We start from the raw sequence: 24,988 nt of genomic DNA, 5'->3' as shown, positions 1-24,988 counted from the left end.
TAATTTCCTGTTTAATGCCGTTCCCAACATCACCACTACAGTTTGGGGGTCTATATACAACCCCCACTAACGTTTTTTTCCCCTTAGTGTTTCTCAGCTCTACCCGTACAGATTCTACATCGTCAGAGCTAATATCTTTCCTCACTATTGCGCTAATTTCCTCTTTAACCAGCAATGCAACTCCACCGCCCTTTCCTTTTCGTCTGTTCTTCCTAAATAATGAATACCCCTGGATGTTCAATTCCCATCCCTGGTCATCCTGCAGCTATGGCTACATAACCCCAACTATTTCATACCTGTTTACATCTATTTGCGCAGTTAATTCATCCACTTTATTGCGACTGCTCCTCATGTTAAGGTACAAAGCCTTAAGGCTTGTCTTTCTAACATTACTTGTCTTGTTCCTACTATTTTTCACTGAGGCCTTGTTTGATTCTTGCCCTTGGTTTCTCTGCCTATCACATCTTATTCCCCTTTCTGTCTTTTGTTCTTGTCCTGATTCCCCCTCCTCTGACTCCTTGCATAGGTTCCCATCCCCCTGCCATTTAAGTTTAAACCCTTCTCAACCACTCTAGCAAATATTCCCCCTAGGACATGAGTCCTGGTCCTGCCCAGGTGTAACCTGTCCAGTTTGTACTGGTCCCACCTCCCCCAGAACTGGTCCCAGGAATCTGAAACTCTCCCCCCACACCATCTCTTTAGCCACGTATTCATCCGATATATCCTGCTATTTCTACGCTGACTAGCATGTGGCACTGGTAGTAATCCTGAGATCACTACCTTTGAGGTCCTACTGTTCAACTTACTTACTAATTCCTTATATTCTGCTTTTAGGACCTCATCCCTTTTTTTACCCATATCACTTGTACCAACATGTACCACGACCACTGGCTGTTCACCCGCCTTCAGAATGTCCTGTAGCCACTCTGAGACGTCCTTAACCCTAGCACCAGGGAGGCAACATGCCATCCTGGAGTCTCGTTTGCGGTCACGGAAATGCCTATCTATTCCCCTTACAATTGAATCCCCTATAACAATTGCATTTCCAAACTTTTTACTCCTCCCCTGTGCAGCAAATTTGGCCGTTGCTGTTTTCCCCTGAGAGGCCATTCCCCTCAACATTATCCAAAGCACTATATCTATTCTTCAGGTGAATAGCCACAGGAGATTCCTGCACTACCTGCCTAGTCCTCTTGTTCTGCCTGGTGGTCACTCATTCTCTTCCTGCCTGTGGACTCTTAGCCTGCAGTGTGACCACCTCTCTATACATGCTAACCACGATACTCTCCACCTCGCGGATGCTCCACAATGTCCCCAACTGCCACGCTAGCTCCGAAACCCAGGCTTCCAGAAGCTGCAGCTGGAGACACTTCCCACACATATGCTGGCCCCGGGCACTAGAAATGTTCCCGGCTTCCCACATAGAGCAGGAAGAGCAGACCACAGCTTTGAGCTCTCTTGCCATAACTTACCCCTTTAAATTAAATTAAACCTTTCAGAAGATACTTAACATTAAATAATATCAATTACTCTTGGGCCCTTCTTCCCTGCTCCTCGTTGTTACAAAATATAGCCCTTACAAACGATGAACCACAGAATAAGACCTTAAAAACTATGTGATAAAAGTACTAAATGCTTACCTGATGGTACTCACAGTACTGAAAGGATCACCTTGTTCCGTCCTCACCGAAGTCCCTCATTCACCAAACTCCAACTTAAGCACACTACTGCAGCCCAAAGCAGCATTCCAGTGCAGACAAAGTCAGCACTGTAAGATGGCAAGTTTTTATACTCTCCGAATCTAGCCTCTGAAAACCTGTTCAAGCCAGTTATCTAATTAACTAGTTGTAGCTGCAAGTAGGGCCTGTATAAACCCTGTTTTAAAGCTGGCCTAAAACTCATCTTCTTCAAACCCAATCAGCAACTTTTAATTAATTACTAAATTAATGAAAGGCTAGACTTGAGATAGAAATTAACCCTTAAATTCCCTCAGACACCAAACTCCAACTTAAGCATTCTACTACAGCACAAAGCAGCACTCCAGTGCAGACAAAAAATATGTATCAGATTAGTGAATTGGTGACCAGGGCTGTCTCCTTCATTCATGCACTATGCTGCATAAGAAGTGGAACAGATACAACAAGTCTATGCAGCCACAAGATGTACATAGCGCACATTATAGGTATTCTGAAGTTTATTAGGTACTTAAGGTATCTCAAAGGAGCACCGTAGTACCATGCAGCAAAAGTCACCAATATTTCTAGAAACACATTGCATGATTTATTCACAAGAAGGCTTGCTGCCTTCTGAACCTGAAAGTGGTGATGGAGCCAAGGAAGCACCTGCAACTCCAAAGTCAAGGACTGTACAGAAACAGATTGAAATGGACTCAAATGCCAGAGAAAGGACAGCACAATTGAAAGCCCAGTGTTTTCAAACAACTTGCATTTATTTTGTGCCTTTTCCATATTAAAATTATGCAAGGAGCTTCACAAGAGAGTTACAGTAAAATTCGGCCAGTCGAGACATCCTCTTTCGCAAATTTGTTTACCTGCGCAAGCCATTGTGCACCAGATCACCTATTGCGGGCCCAAATGTTCACTTACCCACAGTTTTAAAACAAAAAATACTGTAGAAGCCAATTTTAGAATTGTATTGAAAGTAAAATTGCCTAAATGAAGACAAGAACGGATAGTGCCCAAGGCAGGTTTCCTGCAGTAGAAAGTGCACACTGCACGTGTGTCATCTGTCACTGTTTGCATGTAGGTATCCCTTGTTGCTGCAAGTTAATTTCAGATCACAGTACAGTATCTGGGCAATCTTTAAGTCTGTACAGTACAGAACGATACTTAAAAGTGAATTTAAACAGGAGCAGGAAGAGGAGCCTAAGGCGGCTCATTTTACACCCAAGATGACATCAGACTTCATAAGGTTAGCTGAAGATTTGAAAAAACAGGTGACAGACTATGACACACAACATGGGAAGAAGCATCACCTTTTGTAGAGAGGTTGGCACAGCTCTTGCTCCTTACCAAGAACTTTACAAAACTGAAAGGCAAAAGGCAAAGCAGTCAAGAATAACACCGTATTTTATCCACATCATCACTTCACCCACTCCCTCTACTCTCCAAGTACAGTAGTGAGACAAATCTTACATTGTTCTTGTCTTATTGTTTTATTAAACCATTTCTCCAGTAAGTGGCTCTTTAAATGTATTAAGAGCATAGTTTTTCTTGCCTTTGATCCTTTATACATGTCAAATTTTAGGATGGCTGGAACCTAAATGACTCCCATTGTAAAGTATGTTCATCGTTCGCGATTTCACTCCTTGTGAGATTTTTCACAGGAACATAACCCCCAAGAATGGCGGGACTTTGCTGTACGTGGCTTGATGCCAAATGTTATCTTATAAGGCAATATAAGGGCAGGTGGCCAAATTGTAGTGGTACCAAGACATGGATGAGGGTTTGTACAGTAGGTGAGCTGAGGCAGGGGTGAAATCAGACAATGTCATGGAAATGGAAAGTCTTATTGATGGTAGATATATGGTCAAATGTAACACAAAGGCTATAAATAATCTAATTCAGCCTCAAACAGTTGCCAGGGAGAGATATGGAATCAGTAGCTAGGGAACAGAGTTTGTAGTGGAAACTGAAGACAATGGCTTTAGTCTTCCCTGTATTAAATTGGAGGAAATTTTGCTGATTCAATACTGGACACCTGACAAACTGATAATTTAATGACAGTGGGGCTGTCAAGAGAGGTGGTGGCAAAGTAGAGCTCTAAGTTGTTAGCATATATGTGAAAATTGAATGTGTTTTCAGATGAAATTGCCAAGCACCAGCATGTAGATGAGAAGTAGAGAGTGCAAAGAATGGATCCTTGGGGTGCACCGGAGGTAATGGTATAGGAGCAGGAAGTAAAACCATAGCAAGTGATACTCTGGCTACCATTATGATGGATGAGAATGGAACTACGGGAATTGTCTCTCAGCTAGATGACATTTCATTTTTTTTAAAGCATCAAAAGAAATTTAAATCACATATGCCTGCTCATTTCTCATCCATTACCATCACAATCAGGCTTCTGAGAAAGTTCTTCATAAATATAAGTCCTCCTTTTCCATGGATGTTTTCACAAGCTTTTTCCATCATGGCAAACACAGGATTGTAATGTCAAAATGCTATTGGGCATTAATAATTTCTTCTTTATACATTTGTCTTAGAATAGACATTCTACACACACCAAAATGATCACCATCAGGAGGGACAGCATATTACTATTATTATAAAGTAACCCTGAATTATTTGGTCTTTTGCTAGATTCTATGCTCCCAGGAAGGGAGAATGTAGCAGTAACACTAACATAATTATTTAGGACTAGACTTTTGATCACCACAAAACTTTTTTTGGAACATAGAAGGGATTTACAGTAGCATGAGTCAGATGTTGAGTATAGGTACTGACAATCATCTTTGCTGTACTGTTCAATCTAGAGAGCTAGGACATTATCAAGCCTCTTGTTATTAAGCCCATAAGCTTCAACTTTGAGAATAGCAATATTTGTGAAACCCCTATATTTACAGCTTTCACTCAAAATTAGGTACGTAACTGCCTATTGCCCATTATGCTCAAGTATATAATCTCTGCAGTTTCAGGAATCTTTGCCCATTTTATTTGATCAATTGGGATTCAGATAGGGAATAAGTTAAGAAACCATAGACGAAGTAGCAATAGCAAGTTTTTATTCTTACAAGATCATGTTTTCAGTGTTGTGGACAATTAAAACTTTCAATAAAGTATACAAAGAATCTCATGTTAAAGTATTCCCTCAGTGTCTATACATATAACCCAGTTATATTTTCTTTAGTTATAAAAACTAATACACCTGAATGTAGTTTTTGGTCCAATTGGTTAAACAAAGCAGAATTTGCTTGATTTTATTTAGAAAGAAATTAGAACTACAAAAAAAGTTAATTACAATTGAACAATGCATCATATATCCAAACTTGAAAAGTTACAATCCTACAAGTAGGTACCTCATCTTTAACACCTACATCTGATACTTTTTTTAGTACTTCTGAAAATTAAAAGCATTGGCTTGTTGGCACAGGTCTCAATTGGTCACTGAATGGAGCTGCAGTGTTTAAAGGTAACCACTTAACATGATATAAATTTCTCAATTTAAAGTACTTTTAAGCCGTTCTGCATTCTGTTGTAAGATAGTCAGATGCCTTCTTTCAACAAAAGATTCACAGATTTTTGGTTGTAACAATTAATGGACTTGAATCAAAACAGGAATACATTAAAGAGTAATACTTAAATGTTTGTGACAATCTTAAAAATAACTATCCAGTATTTTCTCAGACTTCAGAAAATAGTTTAGAGACACCAAAATGTTTTCATGTTTTAATCTTTTGTTTCCTGTTATTGCTATAGTTGAATATACTGATTTCCTAAATATCAAAATTTCAGTGTTGAGTTGAAGAACAGGATCATCTTATCTCTCACAATGTATCCTCAGTATCCCATCCTTTAAGTCAGCATGGGGACTAAAGGAATTTAAATGCACTTAAGATCTGTTTTACAGTCTAGTTAAATATTATATCTATGCATGGTTTCAATATATATGCAAAATTTGAATGCGGTCTGGAACGGCACTCTTCAAAAATGGAGGGTCAAATTTGGCTTAGCAAATTATAGAGGTGGAATTTGGCACTGGTATATCCTCAAGAGTTGGTGAAGGAAAATTTCCTAAACTGTTTAAAATAATTACAAATTACATGTTGATGTAAGAGGTAAAAGTATGCCATTTGTGCCGGTAATTGATTACATTTAGTCAATATGATGAGTTGTTTTGGAAGGTGTACATAGGCGGCTTGGGCAAAAAATTTATCAAGACAAATATTCTCATTTATAGATGCTGTGACTATATTGGAGAAGTTTCTTAAGAAAGACAATAGCTATATATGCTTTACTGATAGAACTGTTCTACTATATTTGCTTGCTCAGTAATCCGGGATTCAATATTTTGTTGTGTAGATAGTAACAAATATTTCTATCAATATTAGCAAATTATTTTATAAGATTCTACAAAGAAGCTCAATTGTTAATGAGAATTGAAATATTTATTTCGATTATATAAATCTCACCACTGTCTTATCAATATTACCGAAAAGGTGACTAGCAAATCAGTATACTAATATTACCCTCCCCCACATAAGTCATCTAGCTTTAAATAAACATTAGAGTCAAATTTAGTTCATACTATAATAGCATTTAATGTCACTATCCTTCCTGTTAATTCTCTTCAAATTCTATTAACATGTAAAAGATCTAATCTGTTGATTAATTACAATTAGCATAATTGATTGTCACAACAGATATATGAATATATTACAGTAGAGTTTTGTAATATTCAATCACCTCCACTCAGCAGAGCAACAACTTTGAGTATTCCTCCCTGAAAAGGATGTGTTTTCCCTCCTGATTTTCTCAATGCAAATGAAATTTCAAGTTTGATCAAAAGTATTTTCATAAAAGTTTAATTTCTTTATATGAAGAAGTGTCACTGAAAATAGCAGATAGTGATCAGCAATTAAAACCATGTCATGCTGGACCAGCACATCCTAATGGTTACACTGACATGGCAAAATTATTCTCCGTCTCCTGAAAGCTATTTTACATTCACTTTAGGCAAAATTAAAATTGTACACGTTAACATCAAAAAATCAACCATGTTGAGATCTTAATGGCTCAGCATTACCCAGTTATTAGGATTATAACACTTCAAAATGCCTACTCTATAGTGTATTACACAAATCTTTCCTTTTGAAGTTCTCTTACCTTCAAATCTATGTATTGAACTTTAAACTGTTAAACTATATTACTGAAAAGCATCAAGATTCAAAACGTGTGGTAATTTTTCTAGTATTCTAAGTTTTAATAGTGGAAAATGTCACTAATAAAACTTAGGGCTACATCTTTTAAGATGCAAATAAATGTGAACTTTCTTCCTCATCCACTTTCTTCCCTCCCTTTCTGATGATGAGCTTTGGGTTCAATCAAATACCTTGTCCAAGCGGCCATTATTTACACATGAGCTAAAACAATCAATACTAACAGGCTATTTAACCATGAGATTTGGGGAAAAAAATGAGTTGGGCAGTGGGAGAGAGGTATCAGAATTGAGCTGGATTCCATCTTCACCCACATTTCCTATGTCTGCTAACAGGAGAGGCAAGGTCGTAGCAGTTGATAATTGACATACTGATTAATTTTCCCCTTCTGCAACTCAGGATACCAAGCTCAATTGTATTGCCCTAATTTGTTGCTTCAGCAGGAGACCAGTTAACTTAACACAAGACAGAGATCTTGACATGAGACTCAGTTTTTCACTGAATAAAGTCACTAAATTATTGGCAAATCTGCAAAATCATGTATTTTATGCATAAATACCCAAATTGATGTCTTTGCAAAGATACTGGATATAAAATTTTGTTCCTTTAACAATAGAATTTTGCATGCAAACTCTTAATATTCACAGCATTTAATATTCATGAAAAAACATACACAGCACAAAATGATGGCATGGTTAACAATTTACATCCATATCGAACCAGTTGATTCTATCAGCTCCATTGTTTATTGATACATGTAAAGCTAATATTTTTACTTGCTTAATACTTTCTTGACCTTTAAAAGCTGGAGTTGGTTAATGAACCAAGATTAGGCAATTTCTGGACTTTGCTACAGGGTTTTGGAGATTAAAGTGCTCTACTTTGCACAAAGAGTTATGGCATCAATGATATGTTACTCTTAGATAGTGCTAACATGCTTGAAATGGAGTTTTTACATATTGCTCATAAGGTTATTTTATTCAAATTGGTTGTCAATCATTAGGTAAAATATACACATCAGAGCTTCAAATACTTTGATAATTTAAACCTATGGCAAGGAGGAAAGACGTGATTTCAAAAGACTAGAGTGCTATTAATCTGAACTTTAGTTTAATATGCAGCAGAACAAAGAATATGTACACAATTTTTTCCTCACATTTGCTAAAATAAGTAATTTCTCCCCTCTCTTTTGTAATGGCATTTTTCATATCAGAGGAGACAGATGTGCAGAATAAACTATACTATTAAACAAAACTGATCGGTATATATAAAGCAACTGAAGTAACAGACAGAAGAGGTTTCATAAACTAAAAAAATATTTTTTGGCTAACTGCTTGGTAGATGAACTGGCGTCCTAAAATTTTTTTTTAAAAATCCATTCTTGGAGAAATTTAGTCAAAATACCCTCTTAAACTACATTTTCTTCTAATTTAAATGCACTTAGTCTAGACATTTTGGAGAGAGTTACATTTCACTCTTTCGAAATATCTAAGTCCTCTCCGCTTAAAAAAGGCGTAACAAATAAAGAAACCCAAGAACTTTGAAAGCTTTTATTTGCACAACCAGTTAAATCTCTGCAAATTGGCAGGAAACAACTGGTTAAGGGAAGGAAGCAGTTAGAAGGAAAATAGTTATGAATTATAACTCCTTTTGACCACTGGAAAATAACACTTTACCTTCCATCTCAGATAAATACGTTATCCTAAGTACGTTAATTTCAAATAAAAGCTCTACCATTTACCTCAGTTGGAGATGACCATATAAAGATTATATCTATGTTTTTGCTAGCAACAATTTATTTCTGGGTCTCCACTATCTTTCACTAATCTATTTTTATTGGATATAAAATACACTATGTTCACCATCTCCATTAAATTGCATACACTTCAAATCGGGAAGAATTTACTCGTGTCTCTTTTACAAAAGATTTTATAATAGTGCAGAACACATTCGTTTAAACCATGGTGTGTTCCAGAAGCTGTTTCTACAAGTATTTGAGTTCTGGTATAACCAGTACTAATTGGCTGCTACTAGAAAAGATGAAGCAAAATCCAAACCTCATCCTAAGACAGTGTACAGCACTGACGTACGTAACAAAGATTCCATTCAAAATGTACAAACACCAAAATTAAATAAAAGGTCTAAACAAAGATCAACATTTAACAGCAATTCCTCCAGAATGCACATTCCCCCTGGTGGATAGGTGCAAACAATGGACATGTACAACCCCAAGGATTCAATTCATGGTATCAAATCTGTCCTGGCAACAGTCACAGAAGTATACACCTCTATCACTGCTGTGTTCAGTCACATGCTACATCCTTATTTTTGCAATCAAGTTTCACTGTTGCAACTAACTTTTAATGACACCTTGCTATGTATGGACAAGCTCTAGACCAGACCATCAAAAAACAACACATTCCACAATATAGTGTAGAAAATACAGTTGCAATTTGCTGAAAATATATAAGATTAGGTAAGCTAGTCAAGTTTTCTGATTTTATGTAATAAAGTGCAGAGAAAGTCATTTAACTGGGAAATTACAGATCCACTTCACTTTATTGGAATTTCTAAATGCCAGCAGTAACTGCATAGCAATATTAGTGGAGTGACCATTTTCTCAATCCTTGTTAATTCAGGTTTTCAACTTGAAAGTGCAACAAAAGGACTTTCTGTCTCAGAGAATTTATTCCTTGAGTTTGCATTATTTTCTTCTGGGATGGCCATTGGAGGGAATTCACCATTTGCAGTCAGTAAGGAATTGCAAGGAATCGGAGCAGCCTCTGTAAATGGTTGAAAGATAAAAGTTTATAATCTTGGTTCAATGCATACATTTTACCTCCACAGATACTTATTTTCAAGCATCTTGCTTCAGGTGAGAGAGACTAAACAGATATTAAAATCCTCTACAAAAACAGAATTACTTGGAAAAACTCAGCAGGTCTGGCAGCATCGGCGGAGAAGAAAAGAGTTGACGTTTCGAGTCCTCATGAACCAGGAGCTCTGTTGAAGGGTCATGAGGACTCGAAACGTCAACTCTTTTCTTCTTCGCCGATGCTGCCAGACCTGCTGAGTTTTTCCAGGTAATTCTGTTTTTGTAGAGGATTTCCAGCATCCACAGTTTTTTGTTTTTATTAAAATTCTCTACTTTGGTTTAGTTTCAGCTTGCACAGAGCCAAGAAGATGTACTTGCTGCAAAGCACAGATGGGCTAACTCAGTTTCCTCACAATGTTTCAATGAAAATCCTGCCTGATGATTGGTGACTCAGAGTATTAATCATTGGTGCAATTTAAACCCACAGCAGCGCACTTTGATGGACATCCAACAGTCTATCTAATAGCATCTGTACTGTTAGACAAATGCTTACATTCTATGTTCATTTAGTGTTGTTCATTTAGCGGCGGTGGAATATCAACAGGGTCATAAGTCAAGCAATTGCTTACACTACATAAACAGCCCGTTCAGCCCAACTAATCAGTGTTGAGGTTCAACGTACACATGTCAAAGCTATTCATAAATGTTGAGTTGGTTTCTCCTTTAAGCACAACCTCTTGAGTTCTGCAGTTTCATCATCTTCAAAAAGTGTTGCATTTTCTCTCTAATAAATTTCTTACATTTAATTTTGTATCTATGTCTCCTCATTCTAGATATCGCAATCACTGGAAACAGTCTGCTGCGCTCTACTGTCCTGTCCTTCAATAAATTAAACATCTGCCAAAATCACCATATCGTTTTCATTTTAGTAAAAACAGCTCCAAATATTATACTCTAAAATTGAAAGACAAAGTTATGCATACTCAAACAAGTCCATATTCAATTGTACCTCCAAAATTGTGAGATGAAATTTGCTTTGTTCATGTTTATGTGATTTTGTTCATGGATTACATAGAATTACATAGGATGTACAGCACAGAAACATGTAATTCGGCACAACCAGTCCACGTTGGCATTCATGTTCCACTCGAGCCTCCTCCCATGTTTCCTCAACTAAATCTACCATTGTAACCCTCTTTTCCCTTCTCCTTCTTATGCTTGCCTAACTTCCCCCTTGAATGCATGGATACTATTTGCTTCAACCACTCCCTATGCTAGTGAGTTCCACATTCTCATCACTGTTTAGGTAAAGATGTTCCTTTTGAATTTCCTATTAGAATTCTTGATGGCTATCTTACATATTTGGCTTCTAGTTATGCTCTTCCCTACAAATGAAAACATTCTCTCTGTATCCACTCTATCAAAATGTTTCATAATTTTAAAGACCTCTACTAGGTCACCAGTCAGCCTTTTTTCTCAAGAGACCCAGCCTGTCAATCCTTTCCTGATATGAATACCCACACATTTCTAGTATCATCCTTATAAATCTTCTCTGCACCCTCTCCAGTGCCTATGTTTTTTCTAATATGTTGACCAGAGCTGCATGTAGAACTGCATAAGTGTGGTCTAACCAAAGTTCAACAAACGTTTAACCTAAGTTTCATACCTTTAACGTCCCTCTCCAGAAATAAGCTTAGTCCTTAGTTTTCTTTTCTTTTATAGCTTTGCTAACCTATGGCACAACCTTTAGTGACTGATGTATGCTTCCTCTGAGGTCCCTTTGGCCCTTTACCCCACCTAGGCTTGCATCTTTCAAGTAACAAGTGGCCTCCCAAGTCTTCCTACCAAAATGTGCTACCTCATATTTATATGTTGAACTTCATTTGCCAACTATTCACCAATTCTGCGAGTGTCTAATGCCCCCTTGTAATTTGTGCAGTCCTCCTCAGTATTGACTATGACAGCACCCCCCTCCGACAAATTTGGTATCATCTGCAAAATTAGAATGTGTGTTTTTTATTCCAAAGTCCAAATTATTAATGTAAATTGTGAACAGCAGTGGTCTCAGCACTGATCTTTGTGGAACACCACTTCCCACCTTCTGTCATTCTGAATAATTACCCTCTACTCCCAATCTCTGAAGCCAACTAGCAATTCATTTTGCCACATGTCCTCTGACTCCAACTCCACATTCTCTGACCTTCTTCATTAGTCTATTATGGGACACCTTATCAGAGACCTTTTGAAAATCCAGATAAATTACATTTACTACATTACCATTGTCAACTCTCACTGTTACCTTCTCCAAAAATTCAATCAGATCAGTCAAGCAAGATTTTTCCTTTTGAAATCCACTCTGTCTATTCGTTATTATATTTTTCATTTGTGGTTATTCTTCTATTCTCTCCTTTAGTAGTGATTCCATTTTTTCCTACCACTGATATTTAACTGACTGATCATGCCCTCACGCATGATCTGTCTCACTTCAAAAATATAAGAAATACATTCGCTATCTGCTAGTGTTTTGGCACTACAATTTTGCCCAATGAATTATTAAATATGTATGGTAATACCTCTTCTGTCTCTTCCCTAGATTTCTTTTAAAATACATAAATGCAATCCATACATACCAGGGCCTTTATCCTCTTTGAATTGGATTACTTTATTCATTGCATCCCCTTTTTTTACTTGAAATGCGCTTAACTCGTGGCTCATCTCATCGTTGAATGTCATGTCTACCTGCTCTATTGCCCTGGCATATACTGATGCAAAATAGTTATTATACTTCTATTCAATGAAAGTGAATGTAACTTCTGTCATGGCACTGAGCTATGCAATGATATAACCCAGCAGTAAGGTTTGTGAAAACATGGGTCCCTACATAGGATCATAGGAAATAAGAGGAGTAGGCCATTTAGTCCCTCAAGCCTTCTCCACCATTCAACTAGGTCATGGCTAATGATTTACCTCAACGCCATTTTCCTGCACTACCCCATAGGCCTTGATGTCTAATATCTAGAAATCCATCTAACAACACAGAGGCAGTGCAGTGGGAAAGCTGAATGCCATAGGCACACATGTGGAAGCTGACCTCGCATCTGTAGAGGATGTCAGCAAGTGGCAACACATGGATAGAGTTTTCAGGGTTGTAATGGTGCAGTGGTGGGAAAGGAAGCCATTATTTGATATGCTCTATCTACAATTGGAGGCTGTAACCAAGCCAGGGTAGTTACACCGAGCTAGATAATGGAGGAAAGGCACTGGAGGAAGATGGCATGATCAACTATGCAGTAAGGCTGCAGAGAGGATTGATAATGCACCATGGTAAGTCATTTCTAAACAAGTAATTAATGTTAGATTGGAAATATCAAAAGGACACGCTTTACTGACAGATTATACAGCTGCAGAAGACATCACTTTTGTTTTCATTAGTCAAAGGAACTTGCAAATGGATTGAAATGGTGTCATTCTACACCATTTGGAATTCCCTAGTGAATTAAAGTTATTTATTACATACACCAACCACGCTATTTAATCTATTTTAAGTTTCTCAATTGCTCCTTTTTTTGCTACAGCTAATTTCTCTTTTCTTTTTATTAAATCATGGCTGCTCAAGTTTCACAGATGAGCTGAACTTAGTGAAACATACTTTTATTACAGGAAATAAACGTCAAAAATACCCAATATTAAAACGGCAGTCCTGTTTGAGCACATTTCCTTCTATCCCTTAATGTTCTACTTCTTATAACTGGCATGCAATTTTTCCACATTATTTTATTCATTGTTTTCAATCGAGCCTTTCAATGTTCAATCAAAGCTTAAATAAGTAAAAAAATATACATGTTTCCAGGGTTAATTTTGCAAATTTTATTCCAAGAACACCTTAACTTCATTGTTCAAACTACTACATAGATGATTTCTCAAAGAAAGGATCTATTTCTATGCTTACTTTCTGCATGTTCCAGAGCACTATCGTTGTATGATTCAGCAGCTGCATATGCCCATATTCTCCTGTGTTCTTCCCCATGCGGTGTCACAATAATCACTTCCTTTTGGTGATTAGTGTTCAGCTTCCTGCTAAAGACAACATTTCAATTTAACACAAAAAGTGTTCAGGAATGAAATCATCTAAGTATAAAATAGAAAAGTAAAACTACAAAGTACTGAATGGTGATGCACTAGCAGCCACAATAATGTAAAGTCCAAACCCATAACTACATTAAGATAGAATATTTTATAATTAGAAACTAGAAGTTAAGGTTTTAAACATCACTGCAGTGTTGAAATCATGTTCCTTCTTTGTGTGCATTCAAATCAATTGTGACTAGCTTGGTGCTGGCAATGACCAGCTGTATGTAGGGGTGCAGTTATACTAAGGAATTAAGAATATCATTACTGCAAATGTTCATTGCCAGCAACAGTACAACAACCATATTTATAATGGACCAGTGACAATACCGACAGAAATACTGGGCTAGAAAACACTATCGTTAAAAAGGTCTCATCATTATTAATGATTACAAGTACCAGTCCCCAAATATAATTTGTATCTATAGCCAATAACATAATTCCTTTCCCTTACCCATCATAAAGAATGGTACCAGGATGACTAATCGATCGTTTCATCTGCAATATCAAAAAGGAAGTTACCAACTTGAAAATCATCTAAATTAGGCTTGTGTCACAGCTCAATTTATATCAAGTGCAAGTCATGAAAAAGACAAAGTTTTACAAGAAACAGCAGTAGACGAAATGCAAAAACATTAGTAAATGTATTGTTTTTTTGTTTTTTATAGTATCATACCCGAACCATCTGAACAGGTGAAGGTGATACAGGAGAGACAAGTGGATCAGTGAGAGAAAACTGGAACATTTCTGGCTTAAACTTGGCATTGGCTATTTTCATACACTCATCAAGAGTTGTAATGAAGGTATTGCAAGTGGCACTGAGCAAGGATGAGGCTTCATTCATGTTCTATGAAACAAACAAAAATGTTATTTAAATATACACATTTCACAACATACTTTAAATGTAGACAGCACTATCTATCACCATTGTACATCTGTAGTTATCCAAATACTAAGCTACATCAGAACCTAAAAGCACCACAGCTTTATGCAATTTATTTCATGCAAAATGACTTAAGTAAGTTACAGAATAGGGAGCAGCTCTTTACCCAATTTATATTATTTTAATAAAAACTCAACCTTTGTCCATTTTAGAGACTTAGCTGGGCAACTGTTCATTAATTCACAAAGTTGTAGCAGAAACATAGATGAACACTTGCTTTAATCTGATAATGAGGTAAACAGAAAGACAGAAGAGAGCGATCTACTCTTTTGTATAATATTCACAGAGATAGTGAGGCATTAGAATTCATTTCCAGAGTTAGTACTTATGGCATAAGCTGTCAACATTCAAGATTATATTTGATAGGTGGATGTAGGGATATTGGTACAGGTTGTGTAAATGCGAACAGGACTATTTCCTCAGATGAAGGATGAGCACCAATGTGAACTTCTTAAGGCGTATGGCCCATTTCCAAATTTTAACTTTTATGTATTTCTATGACCTGATAGAATGACCTAGTCATAGCAAAAAAAGAAAAACGTATTCAATGAGACAAAGTCAGATGGACTGACTAGTTAGGGCCCAACAGTCCACTGGATATACCCGAGAGTAGGAAATTTAATTACAGGTCTACCAAATCTAAACTATCAATATATCTTCTGATACATCATACCTCAGCAGAGGATGAGAAACTTGGCTGGTCTTGATTGACAGACTCTTGTATTGTATGAACTTGCTGCATCAATAAGTCACAGTACAACCGAAGTTCTGACATCTTAGTTTTGAGAGACTCATTAGTTTCACTGATTTCTAGAGAATTCAAATAAAAGTACACAATTTACAGATAAGCCAAAGGATTAATTTACCACATTTACACAAACAATTTCAGTGTCAGGTTGTTCAGCAAGAGCTGATTAGAATGGACTGATGAGGAAAGTCTGTACGTGACCAACATCAGTCTTTCCGCTTAGTTATCTTATTGCAATTTAGTGTAATTTACAAAAAAATTTCAGTAACTTGAGTGTAATTATATTTTTCAACATATATCTACAAGGTTTTAATTGCTACATTTACTGTTATTTTTTCTAAACAGCATGGGTTTAGTGAGCAGCATCAATTACTTGTCAACTTTCGACATTTTCATAGAAACATCTCCAAATGGCCCCAAGATCTGGTTACATTCTCGGAAAAATTAGTAACACAATACAATGGACACAAAAAGTAGTGCAAGGATGACCAGAAAAATGCAATTATTTGCACAACAGTTTATCAGGAAAACAAAGTTACAACAGATTGCTTACAGTTTCCTTTATTTGTGTTACAAATCTTGTTTGCAGTTAATGTTACCTTTTTCCTTTTTAGTCCTGGTATCTGTCAGACATGCTTTTGAACTCCCCAGTGCCACCAACCATCTCTGCCTTTCAGCAGCATTGACTGATTTCACATAGAAATGCTGCTCTCCAGGAATAATCAGCTCCATTCGTGTGCTGTCTGTTGGATGTACTGATTTTAAAGAAAAATAACTTATGAATTGCTTCAGTGGGATGTCAAGTGCAAAATACTTAAAAAATATTTTTTGTAAGTTTGTAATTAAAACCTATCGGTAGTCTATTTTCCATAAAAAGTTCAGCAATCTACAGCAAACCCACACAAGGTACTGGTTAAATTATCAGTTTATGATCCTCTGAGAACTAACCTCAGTAAGTGCGAATGAAACCAATGCTTAGGGCATCCCACCCTAAATTCTAAAATGCAGAATTTAAAGAACTCTAAACGTGAAGATTCCACACTAGTATTATGTCACACAGAAAATGAAAAGAAATGCATATGATAAACTTCTTTCATTCATGGTCTTTTGACTTGGGGAGCAGGTTATTCTTTACCTTTAATTTCGCATACAGCCATTTTGATACTTCCTTTGCTGCCTTTGTTAACATCATCCTGAGAATCATAATAGGAAAGTATGCCATTATCCAGTATGAACCAACGAGGCTGCCAACCTAGGAGAGAGAAATAGCAATTGGAAAACCTGGTCAGAACTAATTTTTTTGAAGCATCAAAGTTCACAGGACAGGAACCAGTTAACTTTCACTGCCTTTGGAACTAATCCTACCCATTTATTTTTGGCCTGTGTGGAATAGATGGGAAAAAGCTATCTTGATCCCAACTTTGCACGGTACAACTAAAAGAAAATCTTAATTCAAAAATTGTGTTAAAGAAATAAATGTATTTGCATTTTTATAGCAACTTTCACATCCTTAGCAGGTCCTAAAGTGCTACATAGCCAATGAACTACTTTCAAAATATAACAAGTCTTTTTCTTTGCAAAACAAGAAATGCAAGCTATCAATTTGTATACAATAAGGTCACAGAAACAGGGGTAACAGACCAGTTAATCTGTTCAGAGAGATACATATAAGAACATAAGAAATAGGAGTAACAGGCAAACTCCGCCATTCAATAAAATCATGACTGATCTGACTGCGGCCTTAACTCCACTTGCCTGCTTGCCCCTCCTTAACCCTTGACTCCCTTGCAGATCAAAAATCTGGTTAACTCAGCTTTGCTGGGGAAGAGAATTCCAAACACTAACGACCCTTAGAGAAGAAATTCCTCCTCATCTCCATCTTAATTGGGAGACCCCTTATTTTTAAACTGTGTCCCCTAGTTTGAGATTCCCCCATGAGGAAAAAATCCTCTCAGCATCTACCCTGTCAAATCCAACAGAATTTTATATGTTTCAATAAGATTACCTCTCATTTTTCTAAACTCGAATGGGTATAGAGCCAACCTGTTTGAGCTTTCCTCCTAAGACCAACACCTTATCCTAGAAATCAACCTAGTGAACCTTCTCTGAACTACCACTAATGCAAGTAAGGTGACCAAAAATGTATACAGTACTCTAGATGCAGTCTCATCAAAGCCTTGTGCAGTTGTAGCAAGATTTCCTTACTTTTACACCCTTGGAAGAAAGGCCAATATTCCAGTTACCTTCCTAATCATTTGCTAGACCTGCATGTTGACGTCTCACATATAAGGACACCCAGGTTCCTTTGTACCACAGCATTCTGCAGCCTTTCCATTTAAATAATATTTTGCTTTTCTATTCTTCCCACCAAAATGGACAACCTCACATTTTCCCACATTATACTCCATCTGCAAAATATTTGCCTACTCACTTAACCTATCTATATTCCTTTGCAAATTCTTTGTATCGTCCTATCTTCGTATCATTAGTAAATTTGGTATAATAGTCAGTCCCCTTACCCAAGTCATTAATATAGACCAGCACTGATCCCTGTGGCACTCCACTCATTAAGGTTTGCCATTCTGAAAATTCCCTATTTACTCCTAGACTGTTTCCTGTCAGTTAGCCAGTCCTCTAATCCATGATAATATATTACCCACATCATCAAAGCTCTTATCTTGTGTGGTAACCTTTAACGTGGCACCTTATTGAATGCCTTTAGGAAATCTAAATACACTACATCTACTGGTTCCCTTTTATCCACCCTACTTATTACATCTTAAAGAAATCTAATAAATTTGGCAAACACTATTTTCCTTTCACAAATCCATGCTGACTCTGCACGATTGTATTATGATTTTCTAAATGTCCCATTACCACCTCTTTAATAATGGATTCCAGCATTTTCTTAATGCAGATGTTAGGCTAACTGGCCTATAGTTTCCAGCTTTCTGTCCCCCTTGTTTTTGGAGAGATATATTTGCAGTTTTCCAATCTGCTGGGACCTTTCCAGAATCTACAGAATTTTTGAAGATTACAACCAATGTATCCACTATCTCTGCAGCCACTTCTCTTAAGACCCTAGGATTCAGGCCATTAGGTCCAGATGACTTGTCAATCTCAAGTCCTATTAGTATTCCCATTACTTTTTCTCTACCAAAGTGATAGTTTTAAGTTCCACCCTCCCTTTTGCCGCTCGATTTTCTATTATTCTTAGTAGGAGGCACAAAATGTCTCCTATGAAGATGGATGCAAAATCATTGTTCAAAGCCTCAGCCATTTCCTCATTTCCCATTATATATTCCCCAGTCTCATCATCTATGGGATCAATGCTCATTTTGGCTACTCTTTTCCTTTTATATACAGGCACTGGACCCCTTAATGGGCATCCCAAAAACCAGAAAGACTCGTAAAACCAGCTAAGCTCAATGACACCACCATGTGTAGCAATTTGAAATTGGCATGCAGATTACTTCATTGAGCTCCCGCTTTATTTGGTGATAAGTATGGTTTCGGTGCATCGACCATTTATGATTTGAAGATGCAAAAGGAGAAGTTGCTTAAATTTTATGCTGACAGTGATTTGCCCAAATTAATGGATGATAGGAAAACACTCCATCAGTCAAAGACTGCCCATGCAGACAAAGTGTTCCTAGAGTGGATTAGGCAGCATCAGAGCAAGAAACACCCACTGGATTGCTTCATTATCATGGCCCAAGTAAAAGTGTTCTATGAAGAATTAGGTCTAAAACCACCATGTGAATACTCCTCAGGATGGTAATAACTTTTTTTTAAAACACCATGGTGTACATCTGCTGAAAGTATGTGGTGGAAAAAGCTTCAGCTGACCAGGAAACCACAGGAGCATACTTGGACAAATTTTCCACGATAATATCAAAAGAAGATCTAACAGCAGCACAAGTGCACAATGCTGTTGAGGCCTCAGGTATTGGAGGCATGTTCCCAGGAAAACCTATATAACTGTGGATGAGATAGCACCAACGGGGTTGTAAGGAACAGTTTATTGTACTTTGGTGTTCAAATGCAGCAGAACCTCTCTCCCTGGGATTCATAAAGAGAATGGTGGCCTTGCGATCTTGCTGTTGGCCCGTGCTGCGCCATTCTGGGCAGTAAGCACCAGGGGGTGATTCCTGCCTCTGGTTCCTCAAGATGGTGGTTGAAACATTGCAGGCTAAAGGATTCTCTCTTGGTTCACAGGAGACAATGGAAGTTGGAAGCTTCTGACTGTTTCAGATGAAATTGTGGCCAAGCTTTCAGTCTCCATCTCACTCCGGCGTAGTCACCTGTCTCCAACATGCCCCAGCCATCACATCAACCGTCACTCCCCAGGTCACCACCGCTCTGGCTGTTCCTGGACCGCTCCCACATGTGCGTTAAGCTCTTTGGGGTACCCCCTTTTGTAGCTTGCACTGTATGTGCATGGCGTTTAACACAATGGAGAACAGTTTTGGAGCAGGGGCGCTGGAACCAGGCGAAGACATGAGTTGCAGGAGATCCCGCTGGTGGAATGTTGCGCATAGCCAGGCTGGAGCCTATTTTGGGACAAGGGATCAAATGCAGCAGGCACCCACAGATGTAAATTGCTTGTTATTGGTAAAAGTCAGAATCCTAGGTCTTTCAAGGGGATCAGGGTTTTTCCTATTGTTTATAAGGCCAATAAGTGTGCATGGATGAATAAACCAATTTTCTTTTATTGGTAAGAAAACCATTTTGTCCCTGAAGCCAGGGCTCATTGATGGTCTGAGGATCTTCCCAGGGACTGCAAAATTATGTGACTCCCTGATAATTTTGCTGCACAACCGGTGCAGAACTCCTCATCAGGGACAATGTTTTCGGAGTTTATTTGCCCCCCAACCGTATGTCCAACATCCAGTCCATGGATCAAGACATTCTGCGGGCATTCAAGATCAGGTACAAGGCTGAATTCATGCACAAAACGCTCATTGCATGTGTTGGGATTTAGGGAATTCAAAAAAGAGCTCAAGGTGAAAGATGTATTCTGGAGTGTTGTGATTGCCTGGGCCAATGTACCCCAAGATTTTTGTTGAATGGATGGCACAACTTATGGCCATTTACCATGTTTCTAACGGTGACAATGAAATTGAACTGATTTTAGTGGTTTCCATGTGACCGAGGAGAAAAAAGTTGTTGAAGATTTACTGGCATATGTGAAAGGCATGTGCTGAAGGCATGTTGTTGGGTGAAGACGCTGCTGAGGATTCTGCGAATATTGACAATGATTCTCCGGTTCGCCTCCAACTCAGACACAGTGAAATATGCAACCTGGTCATGAATAAGAATAAAGAGAATGAGTGTGAAAATGATGATGGTGAACAGGAAAAAGTGCCTGCTGACAGGTGCATAAGCATTACGGAGGAATTGATTCAAGGGCTGGAAAAGAAGAGCTCCATTACAGAGCAGCATATTACATGGGTATACAAAATACAAGAGATCTTCCTGAAAAAAAGGCCCATGTATCTGAAACAATTTAAGCTGCAGGACATGGTTAATAGAAGTATGACAGAGCCTGAACCTTCAACTTCCATAGCCTGTCTGTACAGGAGCTGATTCTCCTTTGGTTGAGATGTAATTTACAAAAATAAAAAGGCTAAATAATAAAACAAGTAAATAAAAGCTTTTTACTCTTTATTTCTCAAACTCATATCATGTTTTGCAAGTGCACCATACAGACCCAAAATCCGCAAAATCCCCAAAACAAGAACACATCCGGTCCTGAGTGTTCCAGATGTGGGGTCTGGTGCCTGTACTCGGAGAAGCTTTTCCTTTTTGTTTTTCTCTTTCTTGCTAGTTTCCTCCTATACTCCAATTTCTCCTATTTTTTGTTAAAAGCATCCTTTGCTGGTTTCTAAAACTTTCCAAATCTTCTGGACTGCTTCATCGCATTTTTGTACACCTTTTCTTTCAATTTGATATCACCCTTAACTTCCTCAGTTAGCCTTGGATGGTGCATCCTTCTTCCTCAATGGAATATATCTTTGTTGAGAGTTATGAAATATCTCCCTAAATGTCTGCTACTGTTTCTCTACCATTTAAACTTTTTACCCAGTCCAATTTAACCAACTTTGTCTTTGTACCCTTGTAAGTTTAAGATATTAGTCATGGATCCACATTTCTTACTCTCAAACTGAATGTGAAATTCTATCATGTTATGATCTCTCCTTTACTGTGAGGTTATTAATTAACCTTGTCTCATTACACATTATCAGGCCCAAAATAGCCTGGTTTCCTGGTAAGTTCCAGAACACAAAAACAAAATACTGCAGATGCTAGAGATCTGAAATTAAAACAGGAAGCACTGGAAAAACTCAGCAAGTCTGGCAGCAACTGTGGAGAGAGGAACAGAAAGGAAAAGCTTCTACAAGTACAGGCACCAGACCCCACATCTGGAACACTCAGGACTGGATGTGTTCTTGTTTTGGGGATTTTACGGATTTTGGGTCTGTATGGTGCACTTGCAAAACATGATAAAAGTTTGAGAAATAAAGAGTAAAAAGCTTGTATTTACTTGTTTTATTATTTTGCCTTTTTATTTTTGTAAATTACATCTCAACCAAAGGAGAATCAGCTCCTGTACAGACAGGCTATGGAGGCTGAAGGTTCAGGCTCTGTCATACTTCTATTAAACATGTCCTGCAGCTTAAATTGTTTCGGATACATGAGCCTTTTTTTCAGGAACATCTCTTGTATTTTGTTCTCTTTGAATCCAATATGACTCTTCTTTGGAACTGAAATGACCTTCTCTCACCTTCAGATGGTGCATTTCTGACTCTATCCTTCTTCCACTTCACTGTCTCCATTTCTGAGGATAGGCTGTCAACAGCTCTTCACTATAAGCCCATTGATATTCACAGCTACCTCAACTACACCTCCTCACACCCTGCTTCCTGCAAGTACTCTTCTCCCAGTTACTCGCCCTCCATTACGACAGTTCTGAAGATGCAATTTTCTGTATCAATGCTTCTGATGTACCTTCCTTTTTCCTCAGCTAAGGATCACCTGCACACCACCCACCCCTATAGCGGCTGACAGGACTCTTGATCTTTTCCATCCAATTTCCTGCACTTTTGCTCTCATTCCTTCCTCTCCGTCTCAGAACCATGATATGGCCCCTCTTGTCCTCACTTCCACCTCACTTTCCTATTCAAGAAATCATTCTCCACCATTTCCAGTATAACGCCACCAAACACATCTTCCCCTACCTTCCCTTTCAGCATTCTGAAGGAACCACTCCCTCCATGATACCCTGGTCTCTCCTCAATTACCCCAAACAACCCCCCACCTTTCCACGGCCCCTTTCCACGCAAATGCAGGAGATGCAACATTTGCCTTCTTACGTCATCTCTCCTCGCTATCCTAGGCCGCAAACACACTTTCCATGTTTATGTATATTTTAAATTATATATATTGTATATGCTGCTCAAAATGTGATCTGTTCCTCACTGGGAAGACCAAATACTGCATGGTTGCTTGCTTTGTGGAGCACCTCCGTTCAGTGCATAAGTGTGACCCTGAGCTTCCAGCTGCCTATCACTTTAGTTCTCCATATGCTCTCACACTGACCTTGGCTTCCTGCTGTGTCCAATAAAGCTTAACAGAAGGCCATGGAATAACACCTCTTCTTTCATTTAGGCATTTTACAGTCCTCTGAACTCAACCTTAAATTTAACAAATTTCAGATTGTGACATCTGTCCTATTTTGTTTCCTTTTTCTATGTAGGGATTAGTTTTAATTTTGTTTTTGCTTTCAGGAGGGAACTGTTGATCATTCTACCATTCACAATTCCTGTGGACACATCATGTTTCTTCACTTTCGCCAATACTACTTCCTTTGGCCTTGCACCACCAACTCTATGGTCATTTAATCTCACCTGTCTCCCAACCAATTACAACACTTCTCTTTTGTTCATTTTATCCTCTCAACACCCTCCCTTTCACTTAATTAAAACTATTACATTTCTAACTTTTCCCAGGTCTGATGAAACCTCACGACTCTGAAACATTAACTTTCTCTCTCCATGGATGTTGCCAGAGCTGCTGAGTACTTCCAGTTTTTCAGATTTCTACCATCTGCAGCATTTTGCTTTTGACCATAGCTTTTGACTCAGTATATTACCATCACATGGCAAACCCCCCTGGAGATAATGCTGCACCCAAACCCACCACTGCCAAGCCACACCCCCTCTGCCCAACCAGCACCTCACCCTCCCCCAGAGATGGAACCCTCAACCCCACTGCCCCAAGGCCCCCAGGTTGCCCCACCCCCAGAGACAGTCCCCCCAAACCTCACCATTCCCCCCAAACCTCACCATTCCCCCACAACAGGAAACCCGGCACCCCCCACCCGAGACAGCACCTCCCTCCTGCCCCCACACAAAGCACCCCCTCCCCCACAAAAGGCAGCAGCATCCCCCCCGAGAAAGCACCCCCCTCCCCCACACAAGGCAGCAGCATTCCCCCCCGAGAAAGCACCCCCTCCCCCAAACAAGGCAGCAGCATCCCCCCCGAGAAAGCACCCCCTCCCCCACACAAGGCAGCAGCAACACCCCCCCCACACAAGGCAGCACCACCAAGAAAGCACCCCCTCCCCCACAACCCGAGACAGCGCCCCACTCCTCCCCAACCTCACCCGAGGCAGGCCCACCCCCCTCCCCACCCTCACCCGAGGCAGGCCCACCCCCCTCCCCACCCTCACCCGAGGCAGGCCCACCCCCCTCCCCACCCTCACCCGAGGCAGGCCCACCCCCCTCCCCACCCTCACCCGAGGCAGGCCCACCCCCCTCCCCACCCTCACCCGAGGCAGGCCCACCCCCCTCCCCACCCTCACCCGAGGCAGGCCCACCCCCCTCCCCACCCTCACCCGAGGCAGGCCCACCCCCTCCCCACCCTCACCGAGGACGCCCTCCCCCTCCCCACCCTCACCCGAGGCAGGCCCACCCCCTCCCCACCCTCACCCGAGGCAGGCCCACCCCCTCCCCACCCTCACCCGAGGCAGGCCCTAACCCCATTCTCCCCCGCCGGAGACGGCGCCCATCCCCATCTCCTGGAGATGAACTCTCTCCAGCCCACCCCACCCCCGGGCTGGCCTCGCTCACCCGTTAAATAATTGGTCCACTTGTACAGGATCCCTTCCATTTTCACATCTTCCGATTCGGCGTCACTTCTGCATTAGGTCGCCTTCACATTCAGGCCGCTGCTGCACCAAACTCCTAGTGGCCCAGCCCCGTCCGGCCAGCGCTCCCACTTTCATTGCTGCGCAGGCTTCGGCTCGCCCGTGGCCCCAACCTCAGACACAGTTCCCTCACTCGGCACCATCCCAGGCAGTCAGGCTGCCTCTCCTGACCTCCCACCTCTGCACCGGAAGCGTCTACCTCAACAACAAACGCGTCCGGACCTCCAAAAACACCAATCAGAAAC

General features: G+C 39.5%; 1 protein-coding gene across 2 annotated transcripts; it reads right to left on the bottom strand.

Moving 5' to 3' along the window:
- Positions 1-4,727: 4,727 nt before the first annotated feature.
- plekha3 (pleckstrin homology domain containing, family A (phosphoinositide binding specific) member 3) lies at positions 4,728-24,974 on the bottom strand. 2 transcript variants are annotated; one of them, XM_041200951.1, is made up of 8 exons: positions 24,667-24,974; positions 16,668-16,784; positions 16,132-16,287; positions 15,458-15,594; positions 14,518-14,688; positions 14,296-14,339; positions 13,663-13,787; positions 4,728-9,681 (listed from the first exon to the last, which is right to left on the bottom strand). In XM_041200951.1, the coding sequence occupies exons 1-8, from the start codon at positions 24,704-24,706 to the stop codon at positions 9,542-9,544; spliced, it is 930 nt and encodes a 309-aa protein (XP_041056885.1). In that variant the 5' UTR covers positions 24,707-24,974; the 3' UTR covers positions 4,728-9,541. The 2 variants fall into 2 exon arrangements, with proteins under 2 accessions (XP_041056885.1, XP_041056884.1); XM_041200950.1 differs by having other exon boundaries at positions 13,663-13,790; positions 24,667-24,968.
- Between the last annotated feature and the right edge of the window lie 14 nt (positions 24,975-24,988).

This window comes from Carcharodon carcharias, chromosome 12, assembly GCF_017639515.1.
Source record: "Carcharodon carcharias isolate sCarCar2 chromosome 12, sCarCar2.pri, whole genome shotgun sequence".
Taxonomy (NCBI): Eukaryota; Metazoa; Chordata; class Chondrichthyes; order Lamniformes; family Lamnidae; genus Carcharodon; species Carcharodon carcharias.
The sequence above is the reverse complement of the archived record's forward strand: the minus strand, read 5'-3'. Positions and strand labels throughout refer to the sequence as shown.

What these genes read in the sequence shown, in the direction of transcription:
- plekha3 (XM_041200950.1), bottom strand. Translation starts at nt 24,706, where the DNA reads ATGGAAGGGATCCTGTACAAGTGGACCAATTATTTAACGG. An exon ending in GTGGACCAATTATTTAACGG is followed by an intron (nt 16,785 to 24,666) that starts GTGAGCGAGGCC and finishes TCTCTCTCCTAG; the next exon opens with GTTGGCAGCCTCGTTGGTTC. An exon ending in GTTTCTCATCCTCTGCTGAG is followed by an intron (nt 14,689 to 15,457) that starts GTATGATGTATC and finishes TTTGTTTCATAG; the next exon opens with AACATGAATGAAGCCTCATC.